The following is a 27372-nucleotide window of genomic DNA, read 5'->3' as shown; positions in this document are numbered from 1 at the left end:
CATTAGAAAATAAAGTTTTGATCTTTTGCATTGACGACAAATGGTAATGATGGTTTGAATACTTGTTACTTGTACTAGTAACAAAATATTTTTTGGGGAGAAACTAACATTTCTTTCTATACCCTGCGGTATACCTATCATAGGTCACAACTCTGGTAAACTCAAGTAACAAAGGCCCCTCAAACAAGAAAAAGGGACGCTCCAAGAAGGCACATGTCCTGGCTGCTTCAGTGGAGACCGCCACCCAGAACTTCCTGGAAAAAGGAGAAAAGATTGCAAAGGAGAGTCAGTTCCTTAAGGATGAGCTGACTGCTGCTGTAGAAGATGTCCGCAAGCAAGGTATATCTGAAATACTTGATGCTATGGTCTGTTCTCTGGACTTGACATGCTTCTCTTATGTGCATATTCAATTAACCAAATGCACAACTGAAACATCACACCTGAGTTGTCCATGTTACAATTGGTGAGTCGGAAAAGAAAAATGGCCACCATCACATATTTGTATAATATTATCTTTTTGTTGTGAAGCCAAAGTGTGGCAACAGCAAATTGTCTGCCCCAACGACAATGTATTAACAGACACAAATATATGATTGCAACACTGCCGTTTATACATAATTTAGGAACAGGCCTTTATTTACATTTAGTTTCTTATCTCCTGTTTGGATGCTATTTTCATATTGAACATAATAATGCTGCCATTTAGGCTGCTGCTCACTGGAGCTAACTGCTCATAACTCACTGTGTGCATAATTTCACTGCGTTTTCTGCCTCACAAGGCTTTAAGATGAGTGTCTAGCATGTTTGAGATTTTTTTTGCCTCACGAAGTGAAAATCTCAATGTATTTGCACCACTTGAGCTACGTGCCTCAGGCAAAAATTCAGGTATCCAATCAAAACGCATCCTTTATTCACATGATTTCAACACAGCGGCCCCCACTACAACGGCTACATGTGGGGCATGAAGTGGTGTGTGTGGCTAGACGTTGCCTCATATGATTTCATTATTGAAACGAAATACACTGATGACATGTTACTCCTCATTTTATTGATCAGGCATCGCAAGTGTTGTAATCATCTGGTTAGCGTGCCCTATGATTGGCTACCTGAATTCTTGCCTGAGGCGCACAGCTCATGTTGCGTGCCGTGAGTTTTTTACCTCATGAGATGGAAAATAGCAGACATGTTAGATATTTGTCTTTAGGCCTTGTGAGGCAGAAAGCAAACTGAAACTTACACATACGCAGCGGGCTATCCGCTGAGCAAAGGGCCTTGAATGACGTTTTTCACGACAGATAACTCCCGTGTGCAGAAGACTTTAGAGAGGTTATGCCATCGTAGACGTCTGTGTCGATGATTCATGTTCTTCCTCAGACCACAGACAACTCCAGTTTGAATCGATTGGACCCTGATTAAGCAACATTTATTTCCACACAGTTTACAGTAGCCGTAATAAATGAATAATTTTGGCTACCCCTACGAACTGACTTGGTGTGGACACGTCTTTGGTTTTGCCGTTAACCCTACAGTGAGTGATTGGTGATACAATAACATTAACTTTTACAACCAAAACATGTACTTACCATTTATATGTAGAACAGCCATCTTGAAAATAGCGATTGCAGTGTTCACTTGCTGTGCGCGTCAGAATTTTGACTTGATGGGCTTTTCCAGTAGTCTCTTCCAATACGAGTGTCAACATTTCTGGGTACCTTAGTGTCAGTGAATTTGTCAGTTTCCTGCTACACACGCACATATACGTACAGAGTTTGAGACCTTATTATGAATGGTGAAACATCAAAGAAATTAGTTGTCGCTGGGATACATGAAACATTTCTCAAAATTGATGAAACACTTGTTATCCCCCCAAAATACCAGTTACTCATACAAGGTGATGGTTGACCCATGTTTAAAAAAAGAAAAAGAAAAGGCTTGGTCCCGCAGGCAGAAACATGCTTTTTGTTTTTCTGTTTTGATGCTAATATCCACACGGCACACAGCAAGTAGCGCCTTGTCTGTTGCTATAGACTTGGGTGCTGACGGATATGGCTCATTCCTTTATTTATTGCATCACTTGTGGATTTAGACCTGTAAGAATGCTCGTGTAAAGATGTTATAGGGCAGACGTTTGGGAAGTTTTCATGGTTGGGGCTTCATGTGATTTTGAAGTACTCAGCTGCCGGCGTCCTCGTGTGTGAGTGTTTGTGCGTGTGTGTACAACCTTAATCAATGCTAGTGTTAAATTAGCAATTTAATGTATTTTTTTGGGCTAATATTCCTGCTGAGATGGGAAACTAAAGTTCTTTGCCAGTATATGCAAAGGACAAACAAAGGGGTGTAGATGTTATTGGTGACTTTATTGGAAGGAATTCCCGCAATTTTCCGGCAACCAGTTCATGGTGTGCTCTCGCGAGCAGGCTATAGGCTCCAGCACATCCGTGACCTCGAGGATAAGTGGTGCAATGAGTTGATGGATGGATCCGACTTTTTGCTGGGTTTCTTTTTCAGTTTTATACTGGACACTCGACAAGAGTCTAACATATGGTAGTTGTCATTCCTGCTATAGCAAGTTCCTATTAATGGTTGCATTTACTCTAGCTTTCTGTTTTTGCATATCCCCAGACTTTTTACAATTGTGTCCAGAGAACAACCGTTGTCTCCACTTGGGTTGACAACTGTGCAAGCTATGTCTGTTTTCCCTCAAGTTGCCCAGAAAGTAGAATGTGCCCCTGTTTTAGCGATCCTCTCAAGTCCCAATTCTTTGGCTGACATGTGGCCAGTTAGCCTTTGTGACACACACTTCTCAGTGTTGTTACTGTAGTTGCAATAAGCTGTCACACGGCTGGAATGCAAGCACTCTGCTGGTGCCTCGTGCTTGCTGTCAGCTACGCAATGCTGCTCTGTGGAGCGTGTCTGGACTGCGAATGCGACCATCGAGAACGTCAACTTCGCCTCCATCCCCTGGATGCATGTAACCTTTTCCACCCAACTGTGACCTACCAGCTGTTAGAATGTAAGAGAACATTGACATGATCAAAGAATGTAAGAGAACATTGATGACATGATCAGGGATGGCTGTCCACTTGTAATATGTTTGTTTCAGGGTGTTTATTTGTTTTCCAGAGACTTGAAGTTTAAATGGACAATTCTTTCCACTAGATTTAATTTATCTTTGACTACAAGCTAAGTATCACTTTCCCTCCAAGTTGAAGACGCCCCATAACTGCTCGGCTTTTTGGTCCATTAATGTCCTTGTTCTATTCTTGCCTTTCACTCTCCCTGTTTATTTCTTGCATTGCTGTTATCAAGGCTTTCTGAGTGATCTACCCTTTAAAGGGCCGCAGGTGAGCGTTATAGAAGCAGAAGTTTATTAAAGTAGAACTGATTGTTATCCACTCCCTGAAAAGGCCTTATTGATTTGGTTCACAGGGGGCGATGATGGCCTAAAGGTGCAACGGCCATTGTTCAAGCTGTGTTGATCGTAAGCGTAAAATGGTTTAATTCTGTCAGAGTACAGTGGTTGTCCTCGGTTCAAAACAATTCAAAACCCCCGTGCTGTTTTTGTTGTGTAAATACAATAAGTACGCTAATGTTCGTGGACTCTCAGAAAATGTAATTTCTCTCTTTGAATGATCATTTTTAATTAAGTGCCAAGTTGTCTCACCTGGAGTCTATTAATATTTAGTCCTGCTGTAGTTTTAGGCTAATTATAGTAGACCAAAGCTCTCGATAAGGCCTTATTTATCTTTCGATTCTTTTCTTGTGGTTTAAATAAACCGGGGTGAGCTTAATTCTCGAAATATTTATTTTGTAATTTATGACCTTTACTCAACTTCTTCTTGAAAACATTTTAACAAGCCATGAGTTAGTCAGAATATTTAGTGTTTTGGTGTGAATTATTAGTGAAAAAGAATTGTTCACTTATCCACTTTTTACAACCTTGTAACTTTGGTTCTAAAGCTTGGCCATTTTTGTTTTGTGCAATTTTGGCATCCATATTTACTTGGTTTGGGCAATGAGAAAATTGACAGAATCAATTAATCTTGGTCTTTGTGGAAGATATTTTAGGTCCATACTGCAATTTCCTTTGAATTTGCATGTCTCCCCCCATTAGGGTAACCTATTGACTGATGTACTGATGTTCATAATGTGAGCCGACAAAGTCAATATGTGCTCAGTCACCCATATAGGCCAATGTAGGACAAATCATGGTGCTGGACAAACAAGATTGCCGGCCTTTTGTTGGGGCTTTGACTTGCATCGTGTACTTGAAAATTGTATTAGAAATATAGAAAGAAATGCTATCCAATGAAATGCTATCCAAGATGGAATGTGTCTGGCTGTTCTCCATTGGGTACATTTTAATTGCCTGATATAATTATCTATAATATGTTGATCATTTAATATGAAAAGGTGATGACTACTATCTCAAGATGGTGTGTTGATATATCAATGCCATTCAAAACGCTTTTAGTTGCCAAGGCAATTGTAATGAAAATGTTACCAGAGCATGCTCACAGAGTATTTTCCCCATCCCCAGGTGATTCAATGAGGCAGGCTTCTGGAGAATTTGCTGAAGACCCCTGCTCTTCTGTAAAGAGGGGCAATATGGTTCGTGCTGCCAGAGCCCTCTTGTCGGCAGTCACACATCTGTTGGTTCTGGCAGATATGTCCGACGTCTACAAACTTCTGCTGCAGCTTAAACTGGTGAGAGCGACTCTATGACATGCATTTCCCTTTTGACCCATTATGGAACGTGGAGTACAAATGACAGCAGACAAATGGAGCATATTAAAAGATTAAAGTTTGGAGAGCTGCCAGACAAACTGTTGAAATGCTGAGTCAGGGAAAAAAAAACCCTTTGGATTTGCCACATTATATACTCTATGTTGAGTGTATCTGTTTTGCAGAGATTAATGATGATGATGATTATTATTGTTGCTAGTTCATATATTTGTAATTACTAAGATTTAATGCTTTTTTTTTCAGAGTTTGAAATGGTCTACTTTGTAACTGATCTTTGAATCTACCTTATGTGACGTGTCGAACAGTGTTGACTGTCGTTATGATCCTCTCCAATTGAACCACAAAGGTTGAGTGTATTACAAACAATAAGAAATAAATTCAATTACAAACATCTGCGTGTTACATGGCACGATGGGTACAAGTAGAGCTGTCAAAATTCATTGATTAAAAACTAATCGATTATCAAATTAACAATTATTTTAATAATTTAGCAATTGTTCAAATTCTCCAAATCTTCTTGATTTTAGCCTCTCAGCAGCAATTATTCTGTAATTTCTGTAACCGTTCATGAAAACGGACTGAGTATATCTTTTGTGTCAAAAATAAAGCATCTGTAAAACAGTTTTTACTTTGGAAATTAATGACCAAACAGTACCTAATATAAACCAATGTTTTTTTCAAATCACTGAACTACGCCAAATAATAAACAACAATCTGAGGGAAAAAAAGTTTCTTAATATACTTATAATACAAAGTAAACTTTTGTCTAATTCTAAAAATATTTGATGGTGACAGCTGTAGATGCTGGCATGATCGATGATTTACTTGGTAGTTCTGAGACCCATCTGGTCTTATACTACTGGATACAATAGAAAAGCGTCCAATCGCGTCGTATAGCACTTCAGTGGGACACAGAAAACCTAAAAACAAAAACAAAAAAACGACTTTGAATTAATACTGTAAGATGGTTAGTTTTTGAAGTGTGTTTCTCTCAACCTCAGGTGGAGGACAGCCTTGTGAAAGTGCGTAATGCAGGAACAGAACAGGATCTGGGGATCCAGTATAAAGCCTTGAAGCCGGAGGTTGACAAGCTTAACATCATGGCAGCCAAGAGACAACAGGTACACTACAGCCACAAGTTGGCAGTATTTATATTATTTTTTTAACAGATAAGCCCCTTGTTGGATAATGCACATCACTATGCCCAGAGGTGGTATTAGAGATGCACTTTTTTGTTCTGTCATTTGTGATGTTTTTTCTTTAGAATAGCAAAATATATATTTTGAGCTTAGTTGGAAGTGAAATGAATTCTCTGCATGTGCTTGAATGTTTGTTGTTTCATGGATGAACCGTATTCTTTTGATGGTGTATTTGCAATAAATAATACGGACGTCTGAATAAAAACGCATTGTAGTGCAAAGACATATTTTAATGGCCTTATGACTTTGATGTTACTGCCGGGGACAAATACATTTTGGTGACTCAGAACAAACTGTCACACTTGATATAAAGGCGTGACAGGCCTGTTAGGGTATAATATTAAAAGGGGTTTGCCACTATATCCCAAAAAAGATCTTTAACCTTACCTCTCCTTACCTTTTCTGTTTCATTTAATGCTTTCATTTAGGAGTTAAAAGATGCTCAACACAAGGACCAAATGGCTGCTGCCCGTGGTGTTCTCCAGAAGAACATCCCCATGCTGTACACAGCATCTCGTGCATGCCTGCAGCATCCTGACGTTGCTGCCTACAAGGCTAACCGTGACCTGATCTACAAGCAACTGCAGCATGCAGTTTCTGGCATCTCCAATGCCGCTCAGGCCACTGCTACAGAAGACTCGGCACTCAATCAACCGACAGGTGGTGGAGAGCTGGCATATGCCCTCAACAATTTTGACGTAAGTACAAGTGGTTGAAGTCTGTGTTTCTAAGTATGGCTGAATTGTAAACTAAAAGTGTAAAGGACTTTTGATTGAGATGAAAAATAGGACTGTCTGAATTACGATGTCTGTGTGGTGTGAAATCTTCACTCACATCTAGTTTTATGTTTTGTCAAATAGAAAAGTGTTGCCGTGCATAAATAGGCGTTCTCTTAATGTTCTCAGTTTAAGTTTGACATTATTTGAAACTTACATCATATTCATAATAGTCAAATTTGAAAATGAAAAAATAACCTTAACAGCGGGATTGAACACTGAGCTAATCATCTTAATGTTGTGTGGGGTGATAAATGCAGTTAATTAAGCCATTAGCAGACGTGATTTTGATTACAAAATAGTTTATCATATTTATTCTGTTTAGATAATGAGTCGGTCCTCATTGTATTCTAAAAATACATTTTCATAACACGTTCTAACCTGTTATTGATTGAATTAGCTATTGAACCTTTCAGCATGGCTTTGCTCGACTTGCTGTCGAGCTCAATGGGACATTGTTTACCTTCTTGATTGATGCTTAGCTGTCACATGCATACCCTTGGCTATATGACACACTGCTTCATTACTCCTAGAATTTTGCAGCCACCGCAGTGTTGTTTAGTTTATTACTTGTACATTTAAAAAAATCCCCTTCAGTAGTCATATAACATTATAATAACAATTTTACAATATGGAGGTACCTTGGTTTTCTTAGGCCCTAGTTTTGATACAATTCGCTATTGGATGATTTTTATTTATTTTTTAGACCAGCATTTTGTCCCAGTTGATGTGCTGCTGAAAATGGTCCGTACCAAATATATCTGCCTGGATGCATGACTCACCCCCTCATTTCCGCGAATCTTGGATTACACAAAGCGTCACGTGCACATGCGCATGTTTGAATGTCGGCGCCAACCCACTTTTTCATCGGAAGCAATTTGAATGTTTCTTGTGCTTAAGTGCGACTTTTCAATACCAGGGGGCTAACAAAAGCCACGGCCCTTTGCTCATGAAGATGAGAGGGAAATTGTAGGAAAATGGCAGACTACACCTCCAAACAATAACCTCTCCCCTATCTTTCATATGCCATTAAGAATCTTCAATATACACTTCCATCCATAATTATTAGCACCCGTGCTTAAAATATTCCTTAGCTTCTAATATGCTCTAGAGGGCTCTAGACTAACCTTGTGCTCTGATTGCGCGGGTGCAGCCAACTCTTTTTCTTGGTTGCGCCAGCACTTAAGTGAGGTGCACCAAACTGTTCAACAGCGTCACCTTTAACATTGCAGTTTTACATGTTTAATATTATTATGCAGAAAAAAGTGTTCTACACTATATTGACTGGTAAATGATCAACATTCTGGTTAACGAAGGTCAAATGAAGGAAGTACAATTCCGCAACACATGTAATTTGAAAGACTCACTTAAGGTGCAACTGCAATGCAGCAACGAGACATTAGTTAACAGAGGTGTAGTGCTGGGTGATATGGCTTAAAAGTGGTTTACCATCAAGGCTTGAAATTTTCTCTTGCAGTACAGTTGTGCACATCAGTGACTTCATTTGAGGATGTGCTTTATAATCTTGAGAGACATATTTTTTTTCCTTGGGCCTGAAGTAAGGGTTCTATTAAACAATAAAAATATGACCATTATACAAACGGGTAATTGGCTTGCCTTTATTTAATTATCAGTTTTTATTTCTTAATTCACATCGTGTATAACAGCCACTTATATGAGCAAAGCTGGATACGCTCCGATTTAAAGCGGTTGCAGCCAGACGTCTGTGAAGTGGACTCGTATCACCAAAGTACTTAATTGCGGTCTCACGCGCTAGTTGAGTCAATCTTAGGTTATCTTACCAATTAGCATGGCTTGTAGCTTATTCACATAAAAAAAATTGATTGCAAAAATATTACATGGAATAGTTCTCTCTGTAATTTAATTCATGTATCACAAAGATGCAGCAATAGGATCTAGAGGAGTTGTTTAAGGCCCACCACCCTCTGAGCGGTGCGCCTGAAAACAAATGAATTGGACAAAAGTTGGTGACTCCCACACATCAGATGATTGACTCTCGCTCTTGCGGCTGCGGCTACAACAGTACAAAGGGAGGAAGCAGACAGGAAATAAGTGTGCGTGTAGCGCAGGCTATTGGCCACATTCATCGACTGTCCTCATCCCTTTCAAAACCTAGTAAAACCAGTGGTTGAGTGTCAACCACTCTTGAAACGGTTCAGAACCTTGAACCCTGCACTCTATTGTAGTCTATATCAGCTAAGTTGCTCAAGTATTTGGCGGGCCTTAAACATTTACTATCAATCACTAAGTTAAAGAATTAGATAATACGCCAAAGCAGATATAGTGACTTTTCCTCTGTATACAAAGTATTTGTGCTTGCAATCAGCTGACGTGCAGCAAAAAAAAAATGACCTTATGGTGCGGTGTTTACATAAGTAAATATGGTCCTGTGTGTAGGGGCTCATTTTACCATCTTGTATCGATCGCCATAGTAGTGAGGCGGCAGGAGGTGTAAATATTTTGAGGATATGAGACAACACCCCTCGAGCACTTCATTTAATGGAGATGTTGACTAAAGATGATGTCACGTCCTTGCTGCACGTAATAAATAATGCGTCTGTGTGGCTGAATTACTATCTATAACTATATTATGACCACAAATGCCCACTTAGTGCTTAATGTGTCAAGTGGCGTTAAATTCAAGTCAAATCTAAAGACAGCAACGTTTACTCAAAACACTTTGGCAGATTCATGGAAAATATCAGTAGTCTCTTGAGCACCTTCCGTCGGACTTGTAAAAAAAAAAGTGTGTATATATATATTTTTTTTTTTAATTAGAATTGAAATGCAGTGTGAACGTAGCCCAAGCATGTTTACTGTCTGTATAACTGTTCTTTCTGAAAGTTCAGTTTGAAGCCATGTGTCTCTCCCCTGGCACAAGAATGGTCAAATGATTTAATATGGATGTTCAAAGTAAAATTAGATGAGTCAGCCCCACATTACATGCTGTGCACCCCCCTGTTTTTTTGTTGTTTTTTATGTCACTGATGTACTTGTTACCATGGCAATATGACACTGAAGCAGAGGTGGTCAGATCAGATGGAATGCAGGGGGCTGGATGTGGCTGTGATTGTGGGTGCCTAATGAACTGCATTTCTGAATAATACAGTAAGGTAATTTATTTTCTTTTTTACTCTCAGAAACAAATCATTGTGGACCCCCTGGCGTTTAGTGAAGAGCGCTTTCGTCCATCACTGGAGGAACGCCTTGAGAGCATCATCAGTGGTGCTGCCCTCATGGCCGACTCCTCTTGCACTCGGGATGATCGCAGGGAGCGAATTGTGGCTGAATGCAATTCAGTGCGCCAAGCTCTTCAAGATCTGCTGTCTGAGTACATGGGCAATGTAAGTGTTTTTTTTGTTTGGTTTTGTTTCTCATATCAGGCTCCAGATTTAACATTACACTAGTAGCACTTGGCAGCCATAAAATTACATAATTTATTTCATTACACCCACCACCGCATGTTTTTGGTTGCTGCTGTTCTTCAATGCAACAAGTGAAAACCCTTTATAAGGAGAGTTGGTATTTGAAAGCCCTTTTGCAATCTCTTTAGAATTGGAAAATCAGGAACGTAATCCTAGATCATGGAATTATCAGACCATGCCTTTCTCTTAAAACACACATAAGCACTGCTGTGTCTGTCTCCATTTAGCTGACATAGCTTCCCACAATAGCAATTATATTCTGGTAGTGATTCTGAAGTTCTTAATTGACTTTTGGATCCCTAATATTAGTTCTTTTATTCTTTGCAGCTCGTGTATACATTAACTTTGCTGTAACTTGCATTTAATATTAGCCTTACATGCATTAAAGTATGAGCCATTTAAGAGATCAAAAAGATTTTTTTCAGACAAAGGTTTTGAGATCTGAGCCATTTTGTTAACAGGAAGTGCAGTTTAAATTCTAGAAGGTTGGCGATGCAGTGCTTTTTGAGAGGCCAAGCAAGTTATGGTGGCGTCATTTTCTGACTGAACGTCTGAATGCATTTAAGGACAAACCAAGCAACCTTGTCTGGTGTGAAATGGTGCTTTTCAATGGTGTCATCCCTATTTTTACTTTACACCTGTCAGAATTCATGCCAACATTGATTGAATGTTGGATTTGTTTGGAAATGTCCAGTTGTGATGTATTGGACAATTTGTAAGATGCTTGGAGCTGTTTCAAACACCAGTAAACATCCCCTTGTAGCGGGGATAGGTTAAAATCTGTGATACGTACAGGTCATATTTAATAAAATAAATGATAAAGTAAAGTTTTACAGACACCACACATTTACACTTGTTAAAACACATTGTAAACCTTTTAAAAACACGTCTTTAAGCACATTTTGTAATGTAACATATTCAAATGCAAACAAATCACACACTTGAAATGTGTAGAAAATACTGCATGTATTGCTGCGCGAAGGGGCAGGGCCTGTTGGGTTGGTGTGTGACGTCTGTGTTTCTTCTTACTTTTTTAACCCTCTCTACCTTCCTCCAAGCCACCAATTCTTAATGCGAGGTCTGCAGGGAGTTATTTTGTGCAAATTCAAAATGTCAAACTCATTCTCGTCATATTGATTGGACTGGTCGAGGAGTCAAAAGCCAGTATTTTTTTCTCTAAAAAAAAATAAAATTAAAAAACATGAATATTTTAGATATTAAATGAGATTTGTTTTCATTTGACTTCCATTTGGCAGCACTTAAAAGAACATTTGGACGTGGGAAGTTTGTTTGGAACTTTCTGCTTTGACTTACTTGTAAATATTCAACATTACAGACGTAAGTAAAGAAAATATCCAGCTAAAAATTAAAATCATGATTCTCCTAAAAATTAAAATCATGATTCTCCTTTAGACTTTGCCTCAATCAATGTCCATCTGGCCAGGAACTGACCGATAAGCGCTGCTTAGCTGCTGCTTCTTTGGCCTCCAGAGGAGAAAGTCATTGTACAGTGAGAGCAGCAAGGCATTCCTGCTGGCAGTTGGATGAACCACTATCCCTGCCAGTAGCAGCCTCCCAGTCAAATGCCTTACGTAATCAGATGAAATTGTTGAACATCATTCCCCAGGGACGCTAGCGGTGCGCTATATTGCCCTTCAGTCCATCTGATATGTTTGCGTGTTTTTAAATGACTTGGTGGACAAATGAAATACAGTTACCTATTCATGCTGAGCATAAATGCACTACATAATTTTTAAGACAGTCATAATGATAAAAACAAAAAAAGAAAAATTATAATGTGCGAGTTCTTTTTATCAAAAGGTTGCAGATCAATTCGAATTGCTCTGATGATCAGGTTTGCTTCGCACCATGCTTCACATAAGTTTTTTTTTTATCGTAAGTAGATCCTTCCTTTCCCCATACTTAGGTCTTTCCATCACTTTGAAATTTAACCTTCTCATTCTTAGTTGTTTTTTGTTGTTGTTGTTTGCAACTTGTGGTTTGGCCTGTCTCTCTTGAAGTTGTCTTCTAACAGTGGACTGTGATACCTTCACTCCTGCCCTGTGAACGTTAGCTGCTGTGTCACTGACCGTCTTTGGGTGTTCTTTCACAGCTTTCACAAAATGTCTGTCATCAACTGCTGTTGATCATTGGCTGACCTTTTCCATGTCTGTTGCTCAGTGCACCAGTGGTTTGTTCTATTATGCAGGACATTCGAAATTGTATTTTCTATGTCCAGAGTTTGTACAATAGCTCTGATCAATTTTAGCGCTTTTCTCAGCTTCAAAATTGTTTGCTTTTTTCCCATAGACTGCTCTCTGGTTGTCAGGTTTTCCAAACAGCAAATGTGGTTTTCACACGTGAATCCCAAAGTCAAAACAAGATACAGATAAAGAACAAGCACTAATGTTCAATAAATCAGTATAAGAACAACTGAGGAACACCCATCAGTCTATATTGACAATTTTGCTCACTTGGCAAGTGTGTGGCGTGAAAGAAAAAATGCTCTTAAGTCTTGAGCAGGGCTATTATAATTCTGGAATTTTAATTATAGTTTTTTTATTTGGGTTTCATTTTTTAAAATTTTGTTTTAAGTATTTCTCAGGGCAATTTTGTTAGTTTGTATTAGTTTTGTTTGTCAAAAACTCAGTTTGTTTTAGTATTTTTTTTAAACTGTTTTACTTGGAAAAAAGACCAGGGTAAGTATTGTCTAGTAAATAAATGATCAAAAATATTATTTTAAAACGTGTTCATAATACAGTTTATACTTTGGACAGTCCACAGACTCTGAATCACGATAAGTTCCGTGCATACCACTTCTAACGTTAGATGCAGTTATGCACGCGCCCTAATTATAATAAGGCTAGGATGCCTTGTTTGCAAACTTGTAATGCCAATTTGTGGCTTGAATTAATATTGAAGTTTTAAACCACAGTTGTACAGTGTACTCTCAGGTGAGCAACAAAGATAGCCAACTTTATTTTGTGTCAATTTATTTTATTGGCTGATGCTTGATGACGTTGCTTCTGTGCGACAACCATTAGAAGGACTACAACTTCCAGATGACTTAGACCTTTTCCGGCAAGCGGATTATTTGTATTGAAATGGTTGCATTTAAAATCAACCCCAAAGGCTTGTGTAAATTAATATTCTCTACAATCATAGTTAGATGTAGTTGGTTTTGTAAATGTAAAATGTAGTTTCAGTTACAGTTTCCTTTTAAAAAAAAGTCTTGTTTTTTTTTGTGAGCATTGTTTTTCTTTCAGTTTATTTCATAATTATCTAAAATAACCTGGGTCCTAAATTGTAAATACCATGAAGTAAAAGCTGAACTTTTGTCTCATACTCATCTTTTGATCTGAAACCCAAATATTCAGTACACAACCAAAACAAAAGAATTGCCCTTTCTATTCCAATACCTTTGGACATAACTGTACACTTAAATTATTTAAATGGCTGTCTCAGTGTACAAAGCAAGGTTCATAATCTGCCGGTACAATTTAGCTATAGTATATGCTTTTTTTCCTTCTTCCAGCTGTAGTCCCATCTCTTGTTTGGCATGCCAATTTTGTGGAGTTTGTCTTAAACTGTGGTAGCGAATACATTTTGAAAATGTTTTAGATGAAATGCAAATAGACTAGATAAGTGAGTCTGTCTATGGACAAGAGGCAGTATGTTCTCCCTGGACTTAGCCAGTCAGTCGCAGGGGCACATATATTAGATAACAAATGAAAAACATTTTCCCAGTCATTTTGTTGGGTCTTCAACATAGTAACACATCCATTACCCACAATGTGATGAACTAAAGTACATTTTCAGCATCAATAAGGTACACTCTTATTTGAACCATTTTATTTAAAAATATACTGTTATGTTTTGAGGATATTATTTTTTTTTATCATGATGGCACATCTTATGCACTATACAGATATGAAATCGTACATTTACAATACAAAATATGCAAAGCATTCATTTTGCACGGAAATGCTGGGTAAGAGAGGGAGGGAGCTGTTTCCTTTTGTTTTTTCCTTTTATTTTTTTTTCAGCAGGGTTGGGAACTAGAGGATGACAAGAGGAAACAAAAACATTTTACAAAGAGCCAAAGTGCAGAGGGATGCATATTTCTACAAATGCTGTGGCTTTTCCATCACATGGGACAACCATTGATTTTAACAGTGAAATGTCAAATAGTTGATTAAACTTTATTGGAATGCCATATAATCCTTGCTTTTGCTGTACCATAAATGAATGTCTCCGTCTCCTGGATGGACTTTCAAACATGCAAGACAGATAAAAGGGTTGTTGTAACAGCAGTGCGAAGCTGAAGGAAATCAAATGTAGAAACAAAGCAGAACTGCTTGATTTTGGAAATCGTTTTTCCCCTTTGCTTTTAAATGGAATAATTGTCGATGTATAAAAACACATCTCATGAAAATGTGCTTACATACAGACACAGACATTTAATTGGGTATATCAAACCAACCTGATGCGACTAAGCCACAAATGACACTTGGCTCCCTCTCGTGTTACTTGGGTTTGTTTGGGTCTTTTGTAACACTGCCCTATGAATCAAACATTTTCTTGACATTTTCATAAACTGAAAAGATGTTGCAGTAAATCGTGTAGTTTTCAATGTAACCCAAATCTGTTGTCACTCAGCTTTTATTGTTTCACATTTCAAAAGGTCAAAATAATATGCAAGTTTGTTTAAATAAACAAACACTTTATCCCGAGTTGCTCCTTTCATGCTCTGCATCATATCCTCTGTGGTTCTCTCCTTCACCCTGCCCCCCATCACCAAACTGAGCACAAAGAAGTGCGGAGCTGCGGCAGCAGCTTTAGTCTGATGCTAATGCACATCCTCTCCCTCCTGCATACAAATGTCTTCTGACCCAGGCTTGCTGTTTGGTTATCACTTGATCTCCATTTGTTTTTATGGTATTGTCAATAGTTTAAATTGACACACCCAGTAAATGTTATAGTATGGAAGTTTGCAAATAGTCTGTCTCTGAATGAAAAGTGTTTGACATTTAAATGTAAATTACCTATGCTTTTATTTGACATAGAGATTGAGTCTGTTGAGAACTATATTTGTGTATGACAAAGCAAAATGTTGCCGGATCACTGCTGTGGGTGACAGAATATTTGATTCTTTTGCCTTGCCGTAATTGGTTTAATCTTGGGCCTGTCCGTCCTTATTAGTGTGTTGGCTGTAAAGAGCCTGGGGTACTGAAAGCTTTGATTTTTTTTTTTTTTTTTTAATAAAATGGTCCCTGGTTTGGCATGTGCGCTATTCATTAGCGTTTCCTTACTAACCACCAAGTGTCAAAGGATGTTTTGGAGTGTATGCAATTTCTGAAAGTTATTTTCAAATAGAATGCATACAATTTATTTTTCACTCTAGATATTCAGCAGCGCTAATACAAACAAACATTTAGGAATGGCCTCAATCATGTGTCGAATAGATTCCCGTCAGGAACTGTGATTTGTAATTTGTGAATGCAAATGCCTCACATCTCAGAACAATTAAATTTAACCAATTTATAGTTCAGTCTGTGTTGATTGGCTTGTTTACGGTGTATGTGGTGTGGGTAAGAAGGGATTTCAAATGTCTATAAAAGCAGGACACAATGTTTCCACTTAATGTAGTTTGCAGAGGACTGTTTGACTAAGTATTTGCTGTGTGCTGAGGAGTATTGACATATGGTGAAGACATACCTCACAGTTGACACTTCTTGTTCAAAATGATTGCCCCTGCCTTGTACGAACAACTTCCATTCATAGAAAAATAAATGTATGCCTATCTCTACATCACTCTAACACTGTCATGTCTGTCATTGGATCAATAATCATTTGTCATGTTTTCTCAAATCCCGGAAAGTAGAAATTCAGTTTTTTTTTTTTTAGATGAACTGGAAAACGACTCCAAAAACCAAACCCTGTATCATCAAATGGTCAAATGGCAAACCATATGTCCTAGAAATAAATAAGAGTTCATACTTCACACTCTTTGTAAGGCAGTTGCTGACACTTGCACTGCCCGTAGCCATTAATGATCACAAGTGCTCCTTCTTCGTGGCTGGGCTCATACTCATTATAGGGCACCTGTGTCGCTAGATCTGCCATAGGCTGCCGCTGCTGGGTCCTCATCTGTCGGCGATTCTGAATAGCGGAACAGTGGCGTATCCGGCGCAGGGTAGGGGGGCAGCACTTCCGTGAGATATATACAACAAAAATGATGAAAAAGAATGAAAACAGAAGAGCCATAGTACCCATAATAACCCTATGAGTCATAACGGTGTTGTCCATGATGGAAAAGTCATCTGTTACAGCTGCCTCTTCCAATGCAGTTGTGGTTGGTTGAGAAATGATGGGTGTTTGTGTTGTGGTTATGAATGTGGAGCAGCTCCAATTATCCCCTGCATAGTCCTGGGTAGGGGTTGGCTGCATAATTCCAAAAAAGGAGCTTGTCATCTCTGCAGCTGTGGTAGCGTCTGTGGTAGTACTAGTGGTCTGAACTGGTGCTGAAAAATTCTGGCAAAGTTGGAATCCATACACGGCATCAAGTATTTCCTCACCTTGGGCATATTCAGGGCTATGGCAGAGAATGGAATGTTCCCACCTTCCCTTGAAGGTGCTTAGCCAAGTGGCTAGAGAACAAATCCTTTTGGTACATTCCCAAATGTTGCTAGACAATCCAATAGTACTTAGAGACTGCCACATTTCCATGACTTGGCCATCCAGACTGCTTAATTTGTTGTTATCCAACAGCAAAATCTTAAGATTTGGCAGAGTTTGAAAGACATCAGGTGTCAAGACACGGATCTCGTTTCCTGTAAGGTCCAGCTTCTCTAAGGTTGTCCAGGTCCACTCCATGCCGCATGTTATGTTGTTGATCTTATTCCACTGGAGGTACAGAAATTGGAGACCCACTAGGCGTGGGAAATGGGCCAAGTTGATCTTTGTCAACTGATTGTGCTCCAAGTGGAGCTCTTTGAGTTTAATGAGGCCAGCAAAACCATTTCGGGCTAGACTCCGTAGACGGTTGCTGCTCAGACCAAGGTATTCCAGGCTACGGCAGTCCCAGAATGCCCGAACAGGTGTGGTACGAAGTAAATTGGAACGTAGGTGGAGAATTTGGAGCTTTCTTAATCCATGAAACAGTTCTGGTTCCAGTGCGGTCATCTGGTTGAAGGACAGGTCCAAAATCTGCAGGTTAATGAGGTGGATGAAGGTTGTATTGGGCAACTTGGTGATTCGATTTGAGCTCAGATTGAGGTCCTTCAGCTTGTAAAGCCCCTGGAAGGCATCTTCTTGAACTGTCGTTATCTGGTTGTGGTCCAGGTGTAACCAGGTGAGCTGACTGAAGCCGTAGAATTGATCAGGGCTGAGTTCAGTGATGCTGTTGTGCCGTAGTGAAAGTCCCAGGGCTCCTTTTTCCACACCATCTGGGGGTGCCTGAAGTCCCTGGGTGTCGCAGTAAAACTGCAGGTCCTCACAGCGGCATTTTTGAGGGCAGGTTGTGCATGATGCAGATGGCAGCAGGCACACAAGGAGCATGCTGATCATATACAGACAAAGAGCCGCTGGTGCAGGTCCCACCAATGGCCACCTTGAATGAAAACCTGAGCGGATTTGAAGATGAAGAAGAAAATGAGCACGGGAATGTAAGCGAAGTGGGAAGCTCATCCAGGCTAATTAGAATTGAGCAATTTGTTCTGATTCCAAATAGATAGTTTAACTTTTTTTTTTCCTCGACAAATATTTCAATCCCACTCTTTGCTGCATGGTTGAGTCTTGCTACAATGGTAATTTGACAGGTATGGTTTCATTAAAGCTTTTATTGTCTGTTGGTTATGTATATGTATAGAATATCTTTATTCCACCTTAGATAATAAAAGTGATACAAAACCACCCTGCAAAAAGTTCTTTCTCATGCAGATCATGTTGTCTGTGAGGTCTTTACTGAAGGCTGTTTTCCAACTGTAATCAATGAGTGTCAGTTAATACAACCTCTGTAACATGTATTGGATTAACTTGTTTGAAATAATTGAATATACTGTGTATCAGCCTGCATCAAGATTAACTGTTAACCTTGCTTCGTGAACGGAGCACATCCTGTGGTGCAGTTGGATTATAAGGTTGTTTATACAATACATTGATAAATGAATGTGTGTGCGTGTGTCTCGGTCTGGCTATCGGCGGAGAATGAAAGCATTAAAAAAAATATCGGTTCTTTGCTTCTCTAGCCCCTAATTGCATCCCATATTCATATCCCGCCCTTTACATAAAAAGAAGCAAACTTACCCATTCTTTTGTGCACATCGGAAGCTGCATTCAACTGTCCTTCTCCGCTGACTTTTTGAGCAACCACATGGGAAAAAAATCCAAATGTAAAGAACCTTTTTGGACAAGCGCAAAATGAATCAATCGCTTTTGAAATGAAGCAATACTGAGCCCACGCAAAGGAGAGAAAATAGAAATTTCCATGTCCCAGGATGGTTATTCCAGTTTTTCTTAGCTGTCCCATAAAATCCAAGAGTGTTTTAAATTGTCATCTTCATCCAACAAATCCTAGAAGTATAGCTGATATTTATATATTTTTTTTAAGTTGAGCAGTTGCAGTCCCTGCAATTCTGGTAAAGGTTCTCCTCCTCCCTCTTTTCTTTTTTACCCTTTTCTTTCCTTTCCACTGCAATGATGACGGATCAGATGGTTACTTCAAGATTAAGCCTTTCCCCTTCCGTGGCTCGAGTCCTTCACCCCTAACTTGTTGATGGCATCCAAAGAATCTGCTTCTGACGCCAGCTAAGTCCCAACATTGCCTCCGCAGAGCCGTGAGCAGAGCCCTCATCTGCTTGCTGAGACGCAAGAAGAGAGGAAAAAAAGCCGAGCAGGGAGCCGGGGATGTTATTCTGTGCTTTTTGTTGCAGCCACTCACTGCTACAGAGTGGTGGCAGCCTGGCGTCGACCATCACTACTCTTTCTCTCTCTCTTTTTCTCTCCCACTCGCACAACAACCCACTCGCTCGCTCGCTCTCTGTCTCTCTCACTCGCAAAGTCACTTGCTCCCTGCCTCATACCAGTGCTTGTGTACCTCCATCCCTCTCATCCGCCCCCATTTCTTCCCACTGACTTGCCACGATTAGAATATTGATATTTTGAAGTTGTTGGGGTGGTCTGCTATTTAAATTAACCACTTCTGTAAATTGAAGCCTTGCTTTGTCGGCCTTGATGCATCGCTCTGTAATCTATTAGAAGTAACATAACGGGTAATAATAAACAATGGACTTTCCTTGTCACTAGAGGAGGGCATTATAGCACTATTAACAGAATGTCAAGCTATGTTCAGATAATTTACATATCCTGACAAAAGTGGATTCTGTTTAAACACAAGTATGAGGCTTTAAAGAAAAAAACTGTACAAGCCATCATTCAAACATGCCTTAGTTATTTTTTAAACATTCAGTACTATTTGCTCAACAGTGAACCACAAAGTGAGATTAAATCGTCAAACTACTATTTCATGTTGACTAGTTATGTGGGCCCTGTTTAGAGCATTACAATATATTGCACAGAAAACCTTACTTTTCCTAACACATTTAATATTTACATGTCTACTATCGTGAAGTAGCTAACAATCCAAGTGACCAGAGAAAGCTTTAAAGAGCCCATATCATGCCAAATTTCAGATGCCAGCTTTTGAATTTAAAGTCCATGACAGTCCGGATGGTTCCTTTTCGCGGCATCCACAATTCCCCAAAACAATCTGTGGACTCATTTGACCACAGAAGACTTTAAATTTGCATCAGGCCATCTTAGATGAGCCCGGGCCCAAAGAAGCCGGCGGCGTATGCGGTTCTTGTTGATAAATGACTTTTGCTTTCCATGCACTTAAGGATGTAGTTCCGAACTTCATTTCCTGACTTTGCTTTTCTGAAATATTCCTGATCTGATGTGGTGCTATCCTTTTCACATTGATGTTGGTTTCCGGCCTTACTGCTTACATGCAGTTATTTCTACAGATTCTCTGAACCTTTATACCGTTATTATGGACAGTAAAATCCCTAAAAGTCCTTAAACTGTCCGACTTTATTTTCTCATACACTTCACAAAGAGGTGAACATCACCCCATCTTTGCTTGTGAATGACTGAGCAATTCAGGGAAGGTCCTTTTATGCTCAACCATGACACCCTCTAGCTCCCAATTAGAGTGTTCATCTGCGGGATGTTCCAAACAGGTGTTTGATGACCATTGCGCCACTTTGTCTTTTTTGCTACATGTCCCAGATTTTTTTCTGTGTTAGTCATAAAATTCAAAGTCAATGATTATTTGCGAAAAACAAAGTTGATCGGTTTGAGCATTAAATATCTACTCTTTGTATTGTATTCAATTAAATAGAAGTTGCACACCAGTCACAAGTCATTGTACTGTTTTTATTTACTCATAATACTATGTCCCAACGTCATTGGAATTGGGTTCGCACATTTAAAAAATAAGTATCGATTGATAGTTTACCTAATGTTTGATCAAGGTCGTGTAATGTTTTCTTTTTAGACCCATCCGTTATTCAGCCTTGCCTTCCCAAAATGTCTATAAAAATAAATACGCACCGAGCAAATACAGAGACCCTCAATGCCTTTAATCCCCTGCAATATGGATTTAGATCAGGTAAAGTGCTAATAAGTTCAGTTCTTTATTGCCTTACTAGTTTCAGTTTTAGATGTATTTCAGAAGTCTGTAATATTTATTTTTTTTGGTCCTCAACCAGTATGTAACTTTCCTACTTCTATCTTATTGAGAGAGCCACCCACTTTTATGCCTCTGGGGAATTTTTTTCTTTTATTTCTTTTTTTGGGGGGAAAAACGGATTTTGCATGTATCGCATAATGCTTCACGCAATCCACTTCCGTTTTGGTGAAGAAAGGATGTTTTTAAGTCTGTCCTAAAAGTGATGGATAGACTTGCTTTAGAATCATAATAGCTGCCAACAGAGAAACTGCTTCCATAATAAGCACCTGAAGAAGTGCCTTCGAATCCTCTGGTGTGGAAATGAAATATAGGCTAGGCATGAATGAAATAGGATTGCAAGAGTAGAGGGCAGAACAGCCGCCCAACCACAGAACTGCCTTCAACCGAAAAACAACAAAATAAAAATCAGGGGATTAATGCTATGGGAGATTGGCAAAGTGTGTTGGGGAATGAAGCAGTTCCAATGTGTTGTTGCATTTGATTTGCACATTGTGATGGGGATGAAAAGCCCCGAACCTGATTGGTTCCGAGTTGCCCCGCTATGTCCATCTATTTTCCGTGCAACCTTACTCATGTCCTCTGTCTTGCTGTGGCAATCTGTGGGAGAGAACCAGTTTGTGTGAGAAAGTAAAGTTTTAGTTCTGGTAAATTCCACTTGAGCAGTCTGCAGAACGCTACTGAACATCTCTCTGCTCTGTGGGGAACAGTGGGTAGAGTTTCACTACTGCTGAGCACTTAGCTTTCACTTCTGCCAAAACGTGTTGAAATGTTTCGATACATAATTTAAACACTTACATTGAATTTTACGTTTAAAAATGTAGTCTGTACAATTTTCATTCATTTCAGTTTTCATTGTTGTGATAGTGGAGCCTCAAAAGACAGACCATACAGACACCATTGCTGGTTGGCTTTCAAATGTTCCTGCAGTATCCGTAAAGCATTTACCTATGTTGTTCTGTTAATGAAATGATGTAAAGTTAATTGTAATTTCAAAACCTAGTTATATAATGATTACATTGTCTGTATTTTAAATAGATTTTTTTTTATATATTTATATATATTACACATTTGTGCCCCCTTAATGCGATATTCAACCCATACCCTGATATATACTTCATGTTACACACCACACACAGAACCAGCCCATCCATGTATGCACGAAGAGATTCAGAGTGAAGTTGAGCTGAGGTTATGGGGATGATACCTTTCTCAGGGGCACCTAGACAGTAGCCAGCTAGCATCTCGCCAAAAACTCATCGCCCCTTTTTTTTGTTTTTTTTTTTTGTTTTTTTTTTAAACATTTATTTTTACTTTTAATTTTTTTTGGTCTATAGTGGGACCAAATCCTTACAAGTCCTTACGGACTGAGCTACTGTGATGATTTTTTTTGTTTTTTGTTAGTATTTTTTGTTTGTTGTTTTTTTTTTTTTGTCATTTCTTCCAGTAACATTTTGTCAAGTTAACTCTTAAAATACCGGTGCTTTCGACCTGGGAATTTTCCCGTGTCGTATGTCATAGATTGTTCAGTTCAGGTGTAGTGACGGAACAAAATAAAAAAAAAAAAAAAGAAAATTGGGGCTAGATGCTGGAGAGCGGCCCCTTTACTTCCAAAACACTGCCAAGATGTTCACGAGCAAAGGCCCCACTGCTTTAGACACAATTAAGGGTTGCACCAAACAAATCGAAACAACGCTAATGTGTTCAAGTTAGAGCCGCCGCCGCCTAGTCGATTATTTTTTTTCCCACACATTAGTTTAACTACAAATAATTATTATTGGAGACATTTTTTTCCGTATTTATCAACTGATTATGGACACCTTAAACACCAAATGTACTCAGAACAGGCACAATAAAATACAAAAGCGCAACAACATGGGCGGGGTGAAGGCTTTGCTTGAAGCTTGCATGATGCCATGTCCCCCAAGAGGAAAAAAAATCCTCTCATTTGGTGTGCCTTGCCACTGAGACAGCCTGGTAACACCTGCAAAACATGTCCAAACTGAGAAACCTCTCTTCGTTTCATTGGCACACCCATAATTAGGATGAGGGGGACAGAAAATATCTAGATGGATTGAAATAATCCCAGACCGCTTAGTTTCTAGCCTAATAATTCCCTGCTCTCATTAGACTTTGAAGGTGTGGGTTGAAACAAAGTGAAATTCTCCCTTTAATGGTTCTCCCTCAAATGCCTAAACTGTAAACGCAGAATAAAAGGAATTAAAATAATTGGCTAATTTCATTCAGTGCATTCACCTGTTATCGGTTCTACACCCTCGTTGTTAGAATTGGTAATACTGTCTCCCCAAGCTAAAAACAGCAACTAGTTGACATCACACACTAATTTTTGTTGGGCAGTGAAATCAACTACTTTGTACAAACTATAGTAAGTAAACGCCTCTCTCAGTGCTTGTCTATAGGATCCTGGATGCACAATTGCACATGTGAATGATTTCTGGATGGTGTTCAGTCGCGTAGTGTTTAAAATGAATTTTCCATCAGGGGACCTGATACGAAAACGTTGTTCTTGATTGGGGATTACATCATAAAATAATCATTACAATGCAGTGCCTGATTCTCCCATGATTTTTTTGTTTTTTTTACAGGCTGGCAGAAAGGACAGGAGTGATGCTCTGAACACAGCTATCGACAGGATGACAAAGAAAACAAGAGACCTTCGCAGACAGGTTTTACTCTTTTTTTTTTTTCTTACTCGCCATTGTAGTTTTTGAACTGTTTTCCACTCCCTCTTCTTTTACTATTGCCATTAATGTAAGACAGGTGAATAAGTGCCTTAACATATATTCTTTGAAAACCTAAATCATTTTCTTCTATTTCTCACCTAAATAGCTGCGTAAAGCTGTTATGGACCATGTGTCGGACTCCTTTTTGGAGACCAATGTACCCCTACTGGTTCTGATTGAAGCTGCAAAGAATGGCAACGAGAAAGAAGTGAAGGAATATGCACAGGTGTTCCGTGAGCATGCCAACAAGCTGATCGAGGTAATGCAATGTTGACTGTATCCTCTGTCAAACCCAAATACAAGCTAAAGATTAATTTTCATGACAGATTAACAAATTTTCTTATTTTACTTGGCCTACTATCATAAATAGACTTCTTCGAGGTACACTATCCAGGTTTTCTTTTTTGTTCGACTGATGGAAATTTGAGTCACAAAATGTATGGATTCATGAATCTCTTGCAGTATGCCTGATGAATTTTGACCTCTTGCTCATGGATAATGCTCCCCAATGTGTTGGGGTTTGACACAAATTGTCGTCTGCACAGTTTGAACACTATAATAATGGACCCAATGGCTACTTGCTTTTTCCATCTACCGTTGTCTTTATAGTTGCAACTTTTGTAAAGCGCACTACATACGTCATTGAAATTCACCTATGTAATTTTATGCACGTAATTTGCTAGGATTGGAAAGAGTGCAGATACGTCATTCATGTCAGAAGTTGTACTGTATCCTTAGGTAATTAAAACTTCAAATTCCTCTAGGTGTAAATGTGTATGGTTGGATAGTCTCCAGCTGTCCTGTGACTGTAGGGGGAACACCTAGACAAAATATTTTCAGCCTGCTCTATTAATAAAAAAAACCCTCAATGTTCACTTGAAAATGAATTTAGCCAGTGGTAATCAACATTGCTTTGGAATTGTGGCTCAACTGAATAATTAAAAAAAAAAACGAAGAAAATGGCCCTGGTCAAAAATTATCGTACTGTTAACCTATTACTTTGCTGTACAACATATTGGAACAATTACTGAAATCCTACAATTTCTGTGACTGTCAAGAAATCCTGTCCTACACGTATTTTGGCCCACTCTTTGTGAAAAAATTGCTCTAGTTATTTCAGGTTTGAATGGTTGTCTTCTCCAGACGACATGTTTCAGCGCCTTCCACAGATGTTCAATAAGATTTAGTTAAGGCCATTTCAGCATAGTCCATTGGTTTGCTCTGATCAAATCTTGTCTCTTTTGGGTCATTATCCTGTTGTAAAACCCATGACACGTGACCTAACTTCCAGACACCAGGCAGTGCATTTCTCTCCAGATTGCCTTGATAGTTTTCAGTTTTAATTATACACTGCTCATATTTGAAACATCCTCTGTTCTGGCAAATGTTGCAGTCACCACAAAACATAACCAAGACTCCTCCATTCTTTCACAGTAGGGACAGTGCTCCTTTTCTTGATATGCTTAATCTCTGCGCCAGTGAACATTTAGAGTTTATTTACCTTGCGAAAAAGCTTTGCCTCATCTGTCCAAAGGACATTCTCAGATACTCTTTGTGTCTTGTCAATATTCATTATTACAAATTACGGACTTTTTCCTTGGTCCGTCACCCAGGAATTTTACGTTAGCTCGAACAATGTTGAATTTGGTATACCTTGACCCTGGAGGTGACCTCAAATTTCCGTGTAGGTTGTTCTGGGCTCTTTGGTTGACATGTTTTACGTGACTCCAATTTGCAATTCATTTTCATATTGCGGCCACATCAAGTAAAGATGTCTTAATTATACAAATGTATATATTTTTTCATCTCCGGAGAAAACTCTCTCTTGCTTTCCTTGTACATTGTGGTACACACTGTCACCCAACATCATGATGATGACGTCTCACCCTTTGAGTAAGGCAGGCTAACTGGTTACAAGTTTAAATACACCTGCCATACTAATAAGAGGACACACCTTAGTTCAGCATGACCCTATGGTGTCATAATTTTCAATATTTTGTTGGGGCTCCATCATTTTTGTCCAGACCTGTTACGCAATTGTTTCCCTTCACCGCAATTCAAAAGCAGTATTCAATGCTAACTGGTTCATTTTCAGTAGATATTTTTTTTTAATAATACAATTTCAGTGACAATCTTAGGATTTTCTTTAAGTGGTGCCAAAACTTGGACTTTTCCTGAGAGCTGTGCTCTTAAAATTGGCCTTCGACAAAATCTTTATCAGTGTTGTTCTATTCTGCTCACGTGATGTGAGCACAAGAGTTGGTGGCCTAAAGGGGAATGGTCCATTAGTTTATACACATTTGTTTGAAACCGTTATGACATTATGACTGACCCACATTTCATCTTTGGATGTCATCTGAATGGATCCACTACCTTTGTCAGAACCACGTGGCTTTTAGTAGTTTAGTTGAATTGAACTACTGGATATTTAAAATTACAAACACAAGCACCAGACTAGTGACAGCACCTTTTCTCCTGCTGACAACGTTGCAAGAATACTTTTCCACCTCTAGATACCAATCCCACTTTGGCACAATTCCTCTCATCCTGGATGTTCTCTTTGTACATTGGTAGCATCCTTGATTTTTTTTTTTTTTTGGATCAGTGCAATGTTTGTGAAGGTCTAAAACTATTTTTAATTTGAAATTTTAATTTCCCTTTTTTCAGAGTCAAGACAAATAGGCCCTTTTTTTAATCTTATTCCTCTATCTTTTGCCCCTCTATTAAGGTGGCCAACTTGGCCTGTTCAATCTCCAACAACGAGGAGGGAGTGAAGCTGGTCCGGATGGCAGCATCTCAATTGGAAACTCTTTGCCCTCAGGTACTACTACTCTTTACACCCACTTCCATCAAACCCACTTATGAATTATTTTGTTGTAAAATATCAGAACTATATATGTATTAAACATGTAAGAAAATATAATTGTGGACACAACTGTGCCCACATTAAAGGTTTGATTATAAATGCCTGTAAAATCAACTTGTACCTCCTGATCACAAATAGTTGTGTGAGCGTTTACTCATCAACTGTCAGGTTTAAAACGGCCCTGACGCCTTTTTTACACCGGGAATTATTTAAATAATGATGGCTGAATGTCCAAAGTCAATCAAGCAAAGTTTTATTTTCCAATTTGCGAGTTGGTGAGAGAGAGAGAGCCGGAGGCCGAACAGGCCTGTTCGGCCTCCCACACTCCCTTCATCTGACCCCCTTCATCTGACTCTCCTCCGGACATAAAGAGACAAAGAGGGGGGCTGTCTTCTGGAATTCTAGCAGGCAGGCAGGAAACAACCAATCACAACAGACAGTTTAAAACTTCAGCTCGAAGATTCAGAAACTTGAAACCGAATGTGTGTGTGTGTGTGTGGCTGTGCTCATGTGTGCTAAATGAGTGTCTGTGTGTATACAATTATTAGTGATACAAATAGTGTATGAAACATGATTATGAATACACAAAATTGGTGACATATCCTAACATTCCCCCCTGTTGTGAATTCAAAATCATGGCCCTACGGCTTTAGGACAGATCATCATTATGAAATCATACAACAGTGGAGAGGCGAAAAACCCTCAGTAGGGACAAAAATTCCTCTCCTCTCTTCCGACGTGGAACGAGATCTTCATCATTTGATGACCATCAGGGAATAAAACATATAAAAATACATTTCAATGTGCCTAGTGAAAAATAACAAAACTGTCTCCACGCAGAGCTT

The 27372-nt window shown here is 39.0% G+C and overlaps 2 protein-coding genes across 3 annotated transcripts in view; one reads left to right on the top strand and one right to left on the bottom strand.

The window, feature by feature from the left end:
- ctnna1 (catenin (cadherin-associated protein), alpha 1) overlaps nt 1-27372 on the top strand; it is a 54914-nt gene that overhangs the window by 2650 nt on the left and 24892 nt on the right. For both annotated transcript variants that reach the window (XM_088294000.1, XM_088294001.1), the window contains exons 3-10: nt 144-339; nt 4541-4707; nt 5748-5867; nt 6374-6643; nt 9883-10086; nt 23524-23604; nt 23768-23920; nt 26390-26482. In XM_088294000.1, the coding sequence (XP_088150126.1) occupies nt 144-339; nt 4541-4707; nt 5748-5867; nt 6374-6643; nt 9883-10086; nt 23524-23604; nt 23768-23920; nt 26390-26482 (1284 nt within the window). The remainder of the gene's footprint in view (nt 1-143; nt 340-4540; nt 4708-5747; nt 5868-6373; nt 6644-9882; nt 10087-23523; nt 23605-23767; nt 23921-26389; nt 26483-27372) is intronic.
- Nucleotides 14009-19167, bottom strand: lrrtm2 (leucine rich repeat transmembrane neuronal 2). Its single transcript, XM_088294430.1, has 2 exons — nt 18475-19167; nt 14009-17792 (listed from the first exon to the last, which is right to left on the bottom strand). The coding sequence occupies exons 1-2, from the start codon at nt 18695-18697 to the stop codon at nt 16162-16164; spliced, it is 1854 nt and encodes a 617-aa protein (XP_088150556.1). The 5' UTR covers nt 18698-19167; the 3' UTR covers nt 14009-16161.

Source organism: Idiotropiscis lumnitzeri, chromosome 4, assembly GCF_059441095.1.
Source record: "Idiotropiscis lumnitzeri isolate Australia: NSW breed Sydney's pygmy pipehorse chromosome 4, RoL_Ilum_1.0, whole genome shotgun sequence".
NCBI classification, from domain to species: Eukaryota; Metazoa; Chordata; class Actinopteri; order Syngnathiformes; family Syngnathidae; genus Idiotropiscis; species Idiotropiscis lumnitzeri.
Note: the sequence above shows the minus strand (reverse complement) of the source record. Positions and strands in the feature narration are given on the sequence as shown.

Bases quoted from the DNA above. Each gene is read 5' to 3' on its own strand.
- lrrtm2 (XM_088294430.1), bottom strand. From the start codon at position 18,697: ATGGGACAGCTAAGAAAAACTGGAATAACCATCCTGGGACATGGAAAT. The intron at 17,793-18,474 runs GTAAGTTTGCTT...AAATCCGCTCAG, and splicing joins CGATGTGCACAAAAGAATGG to GTTTTCATTCAAGGTGGCCA.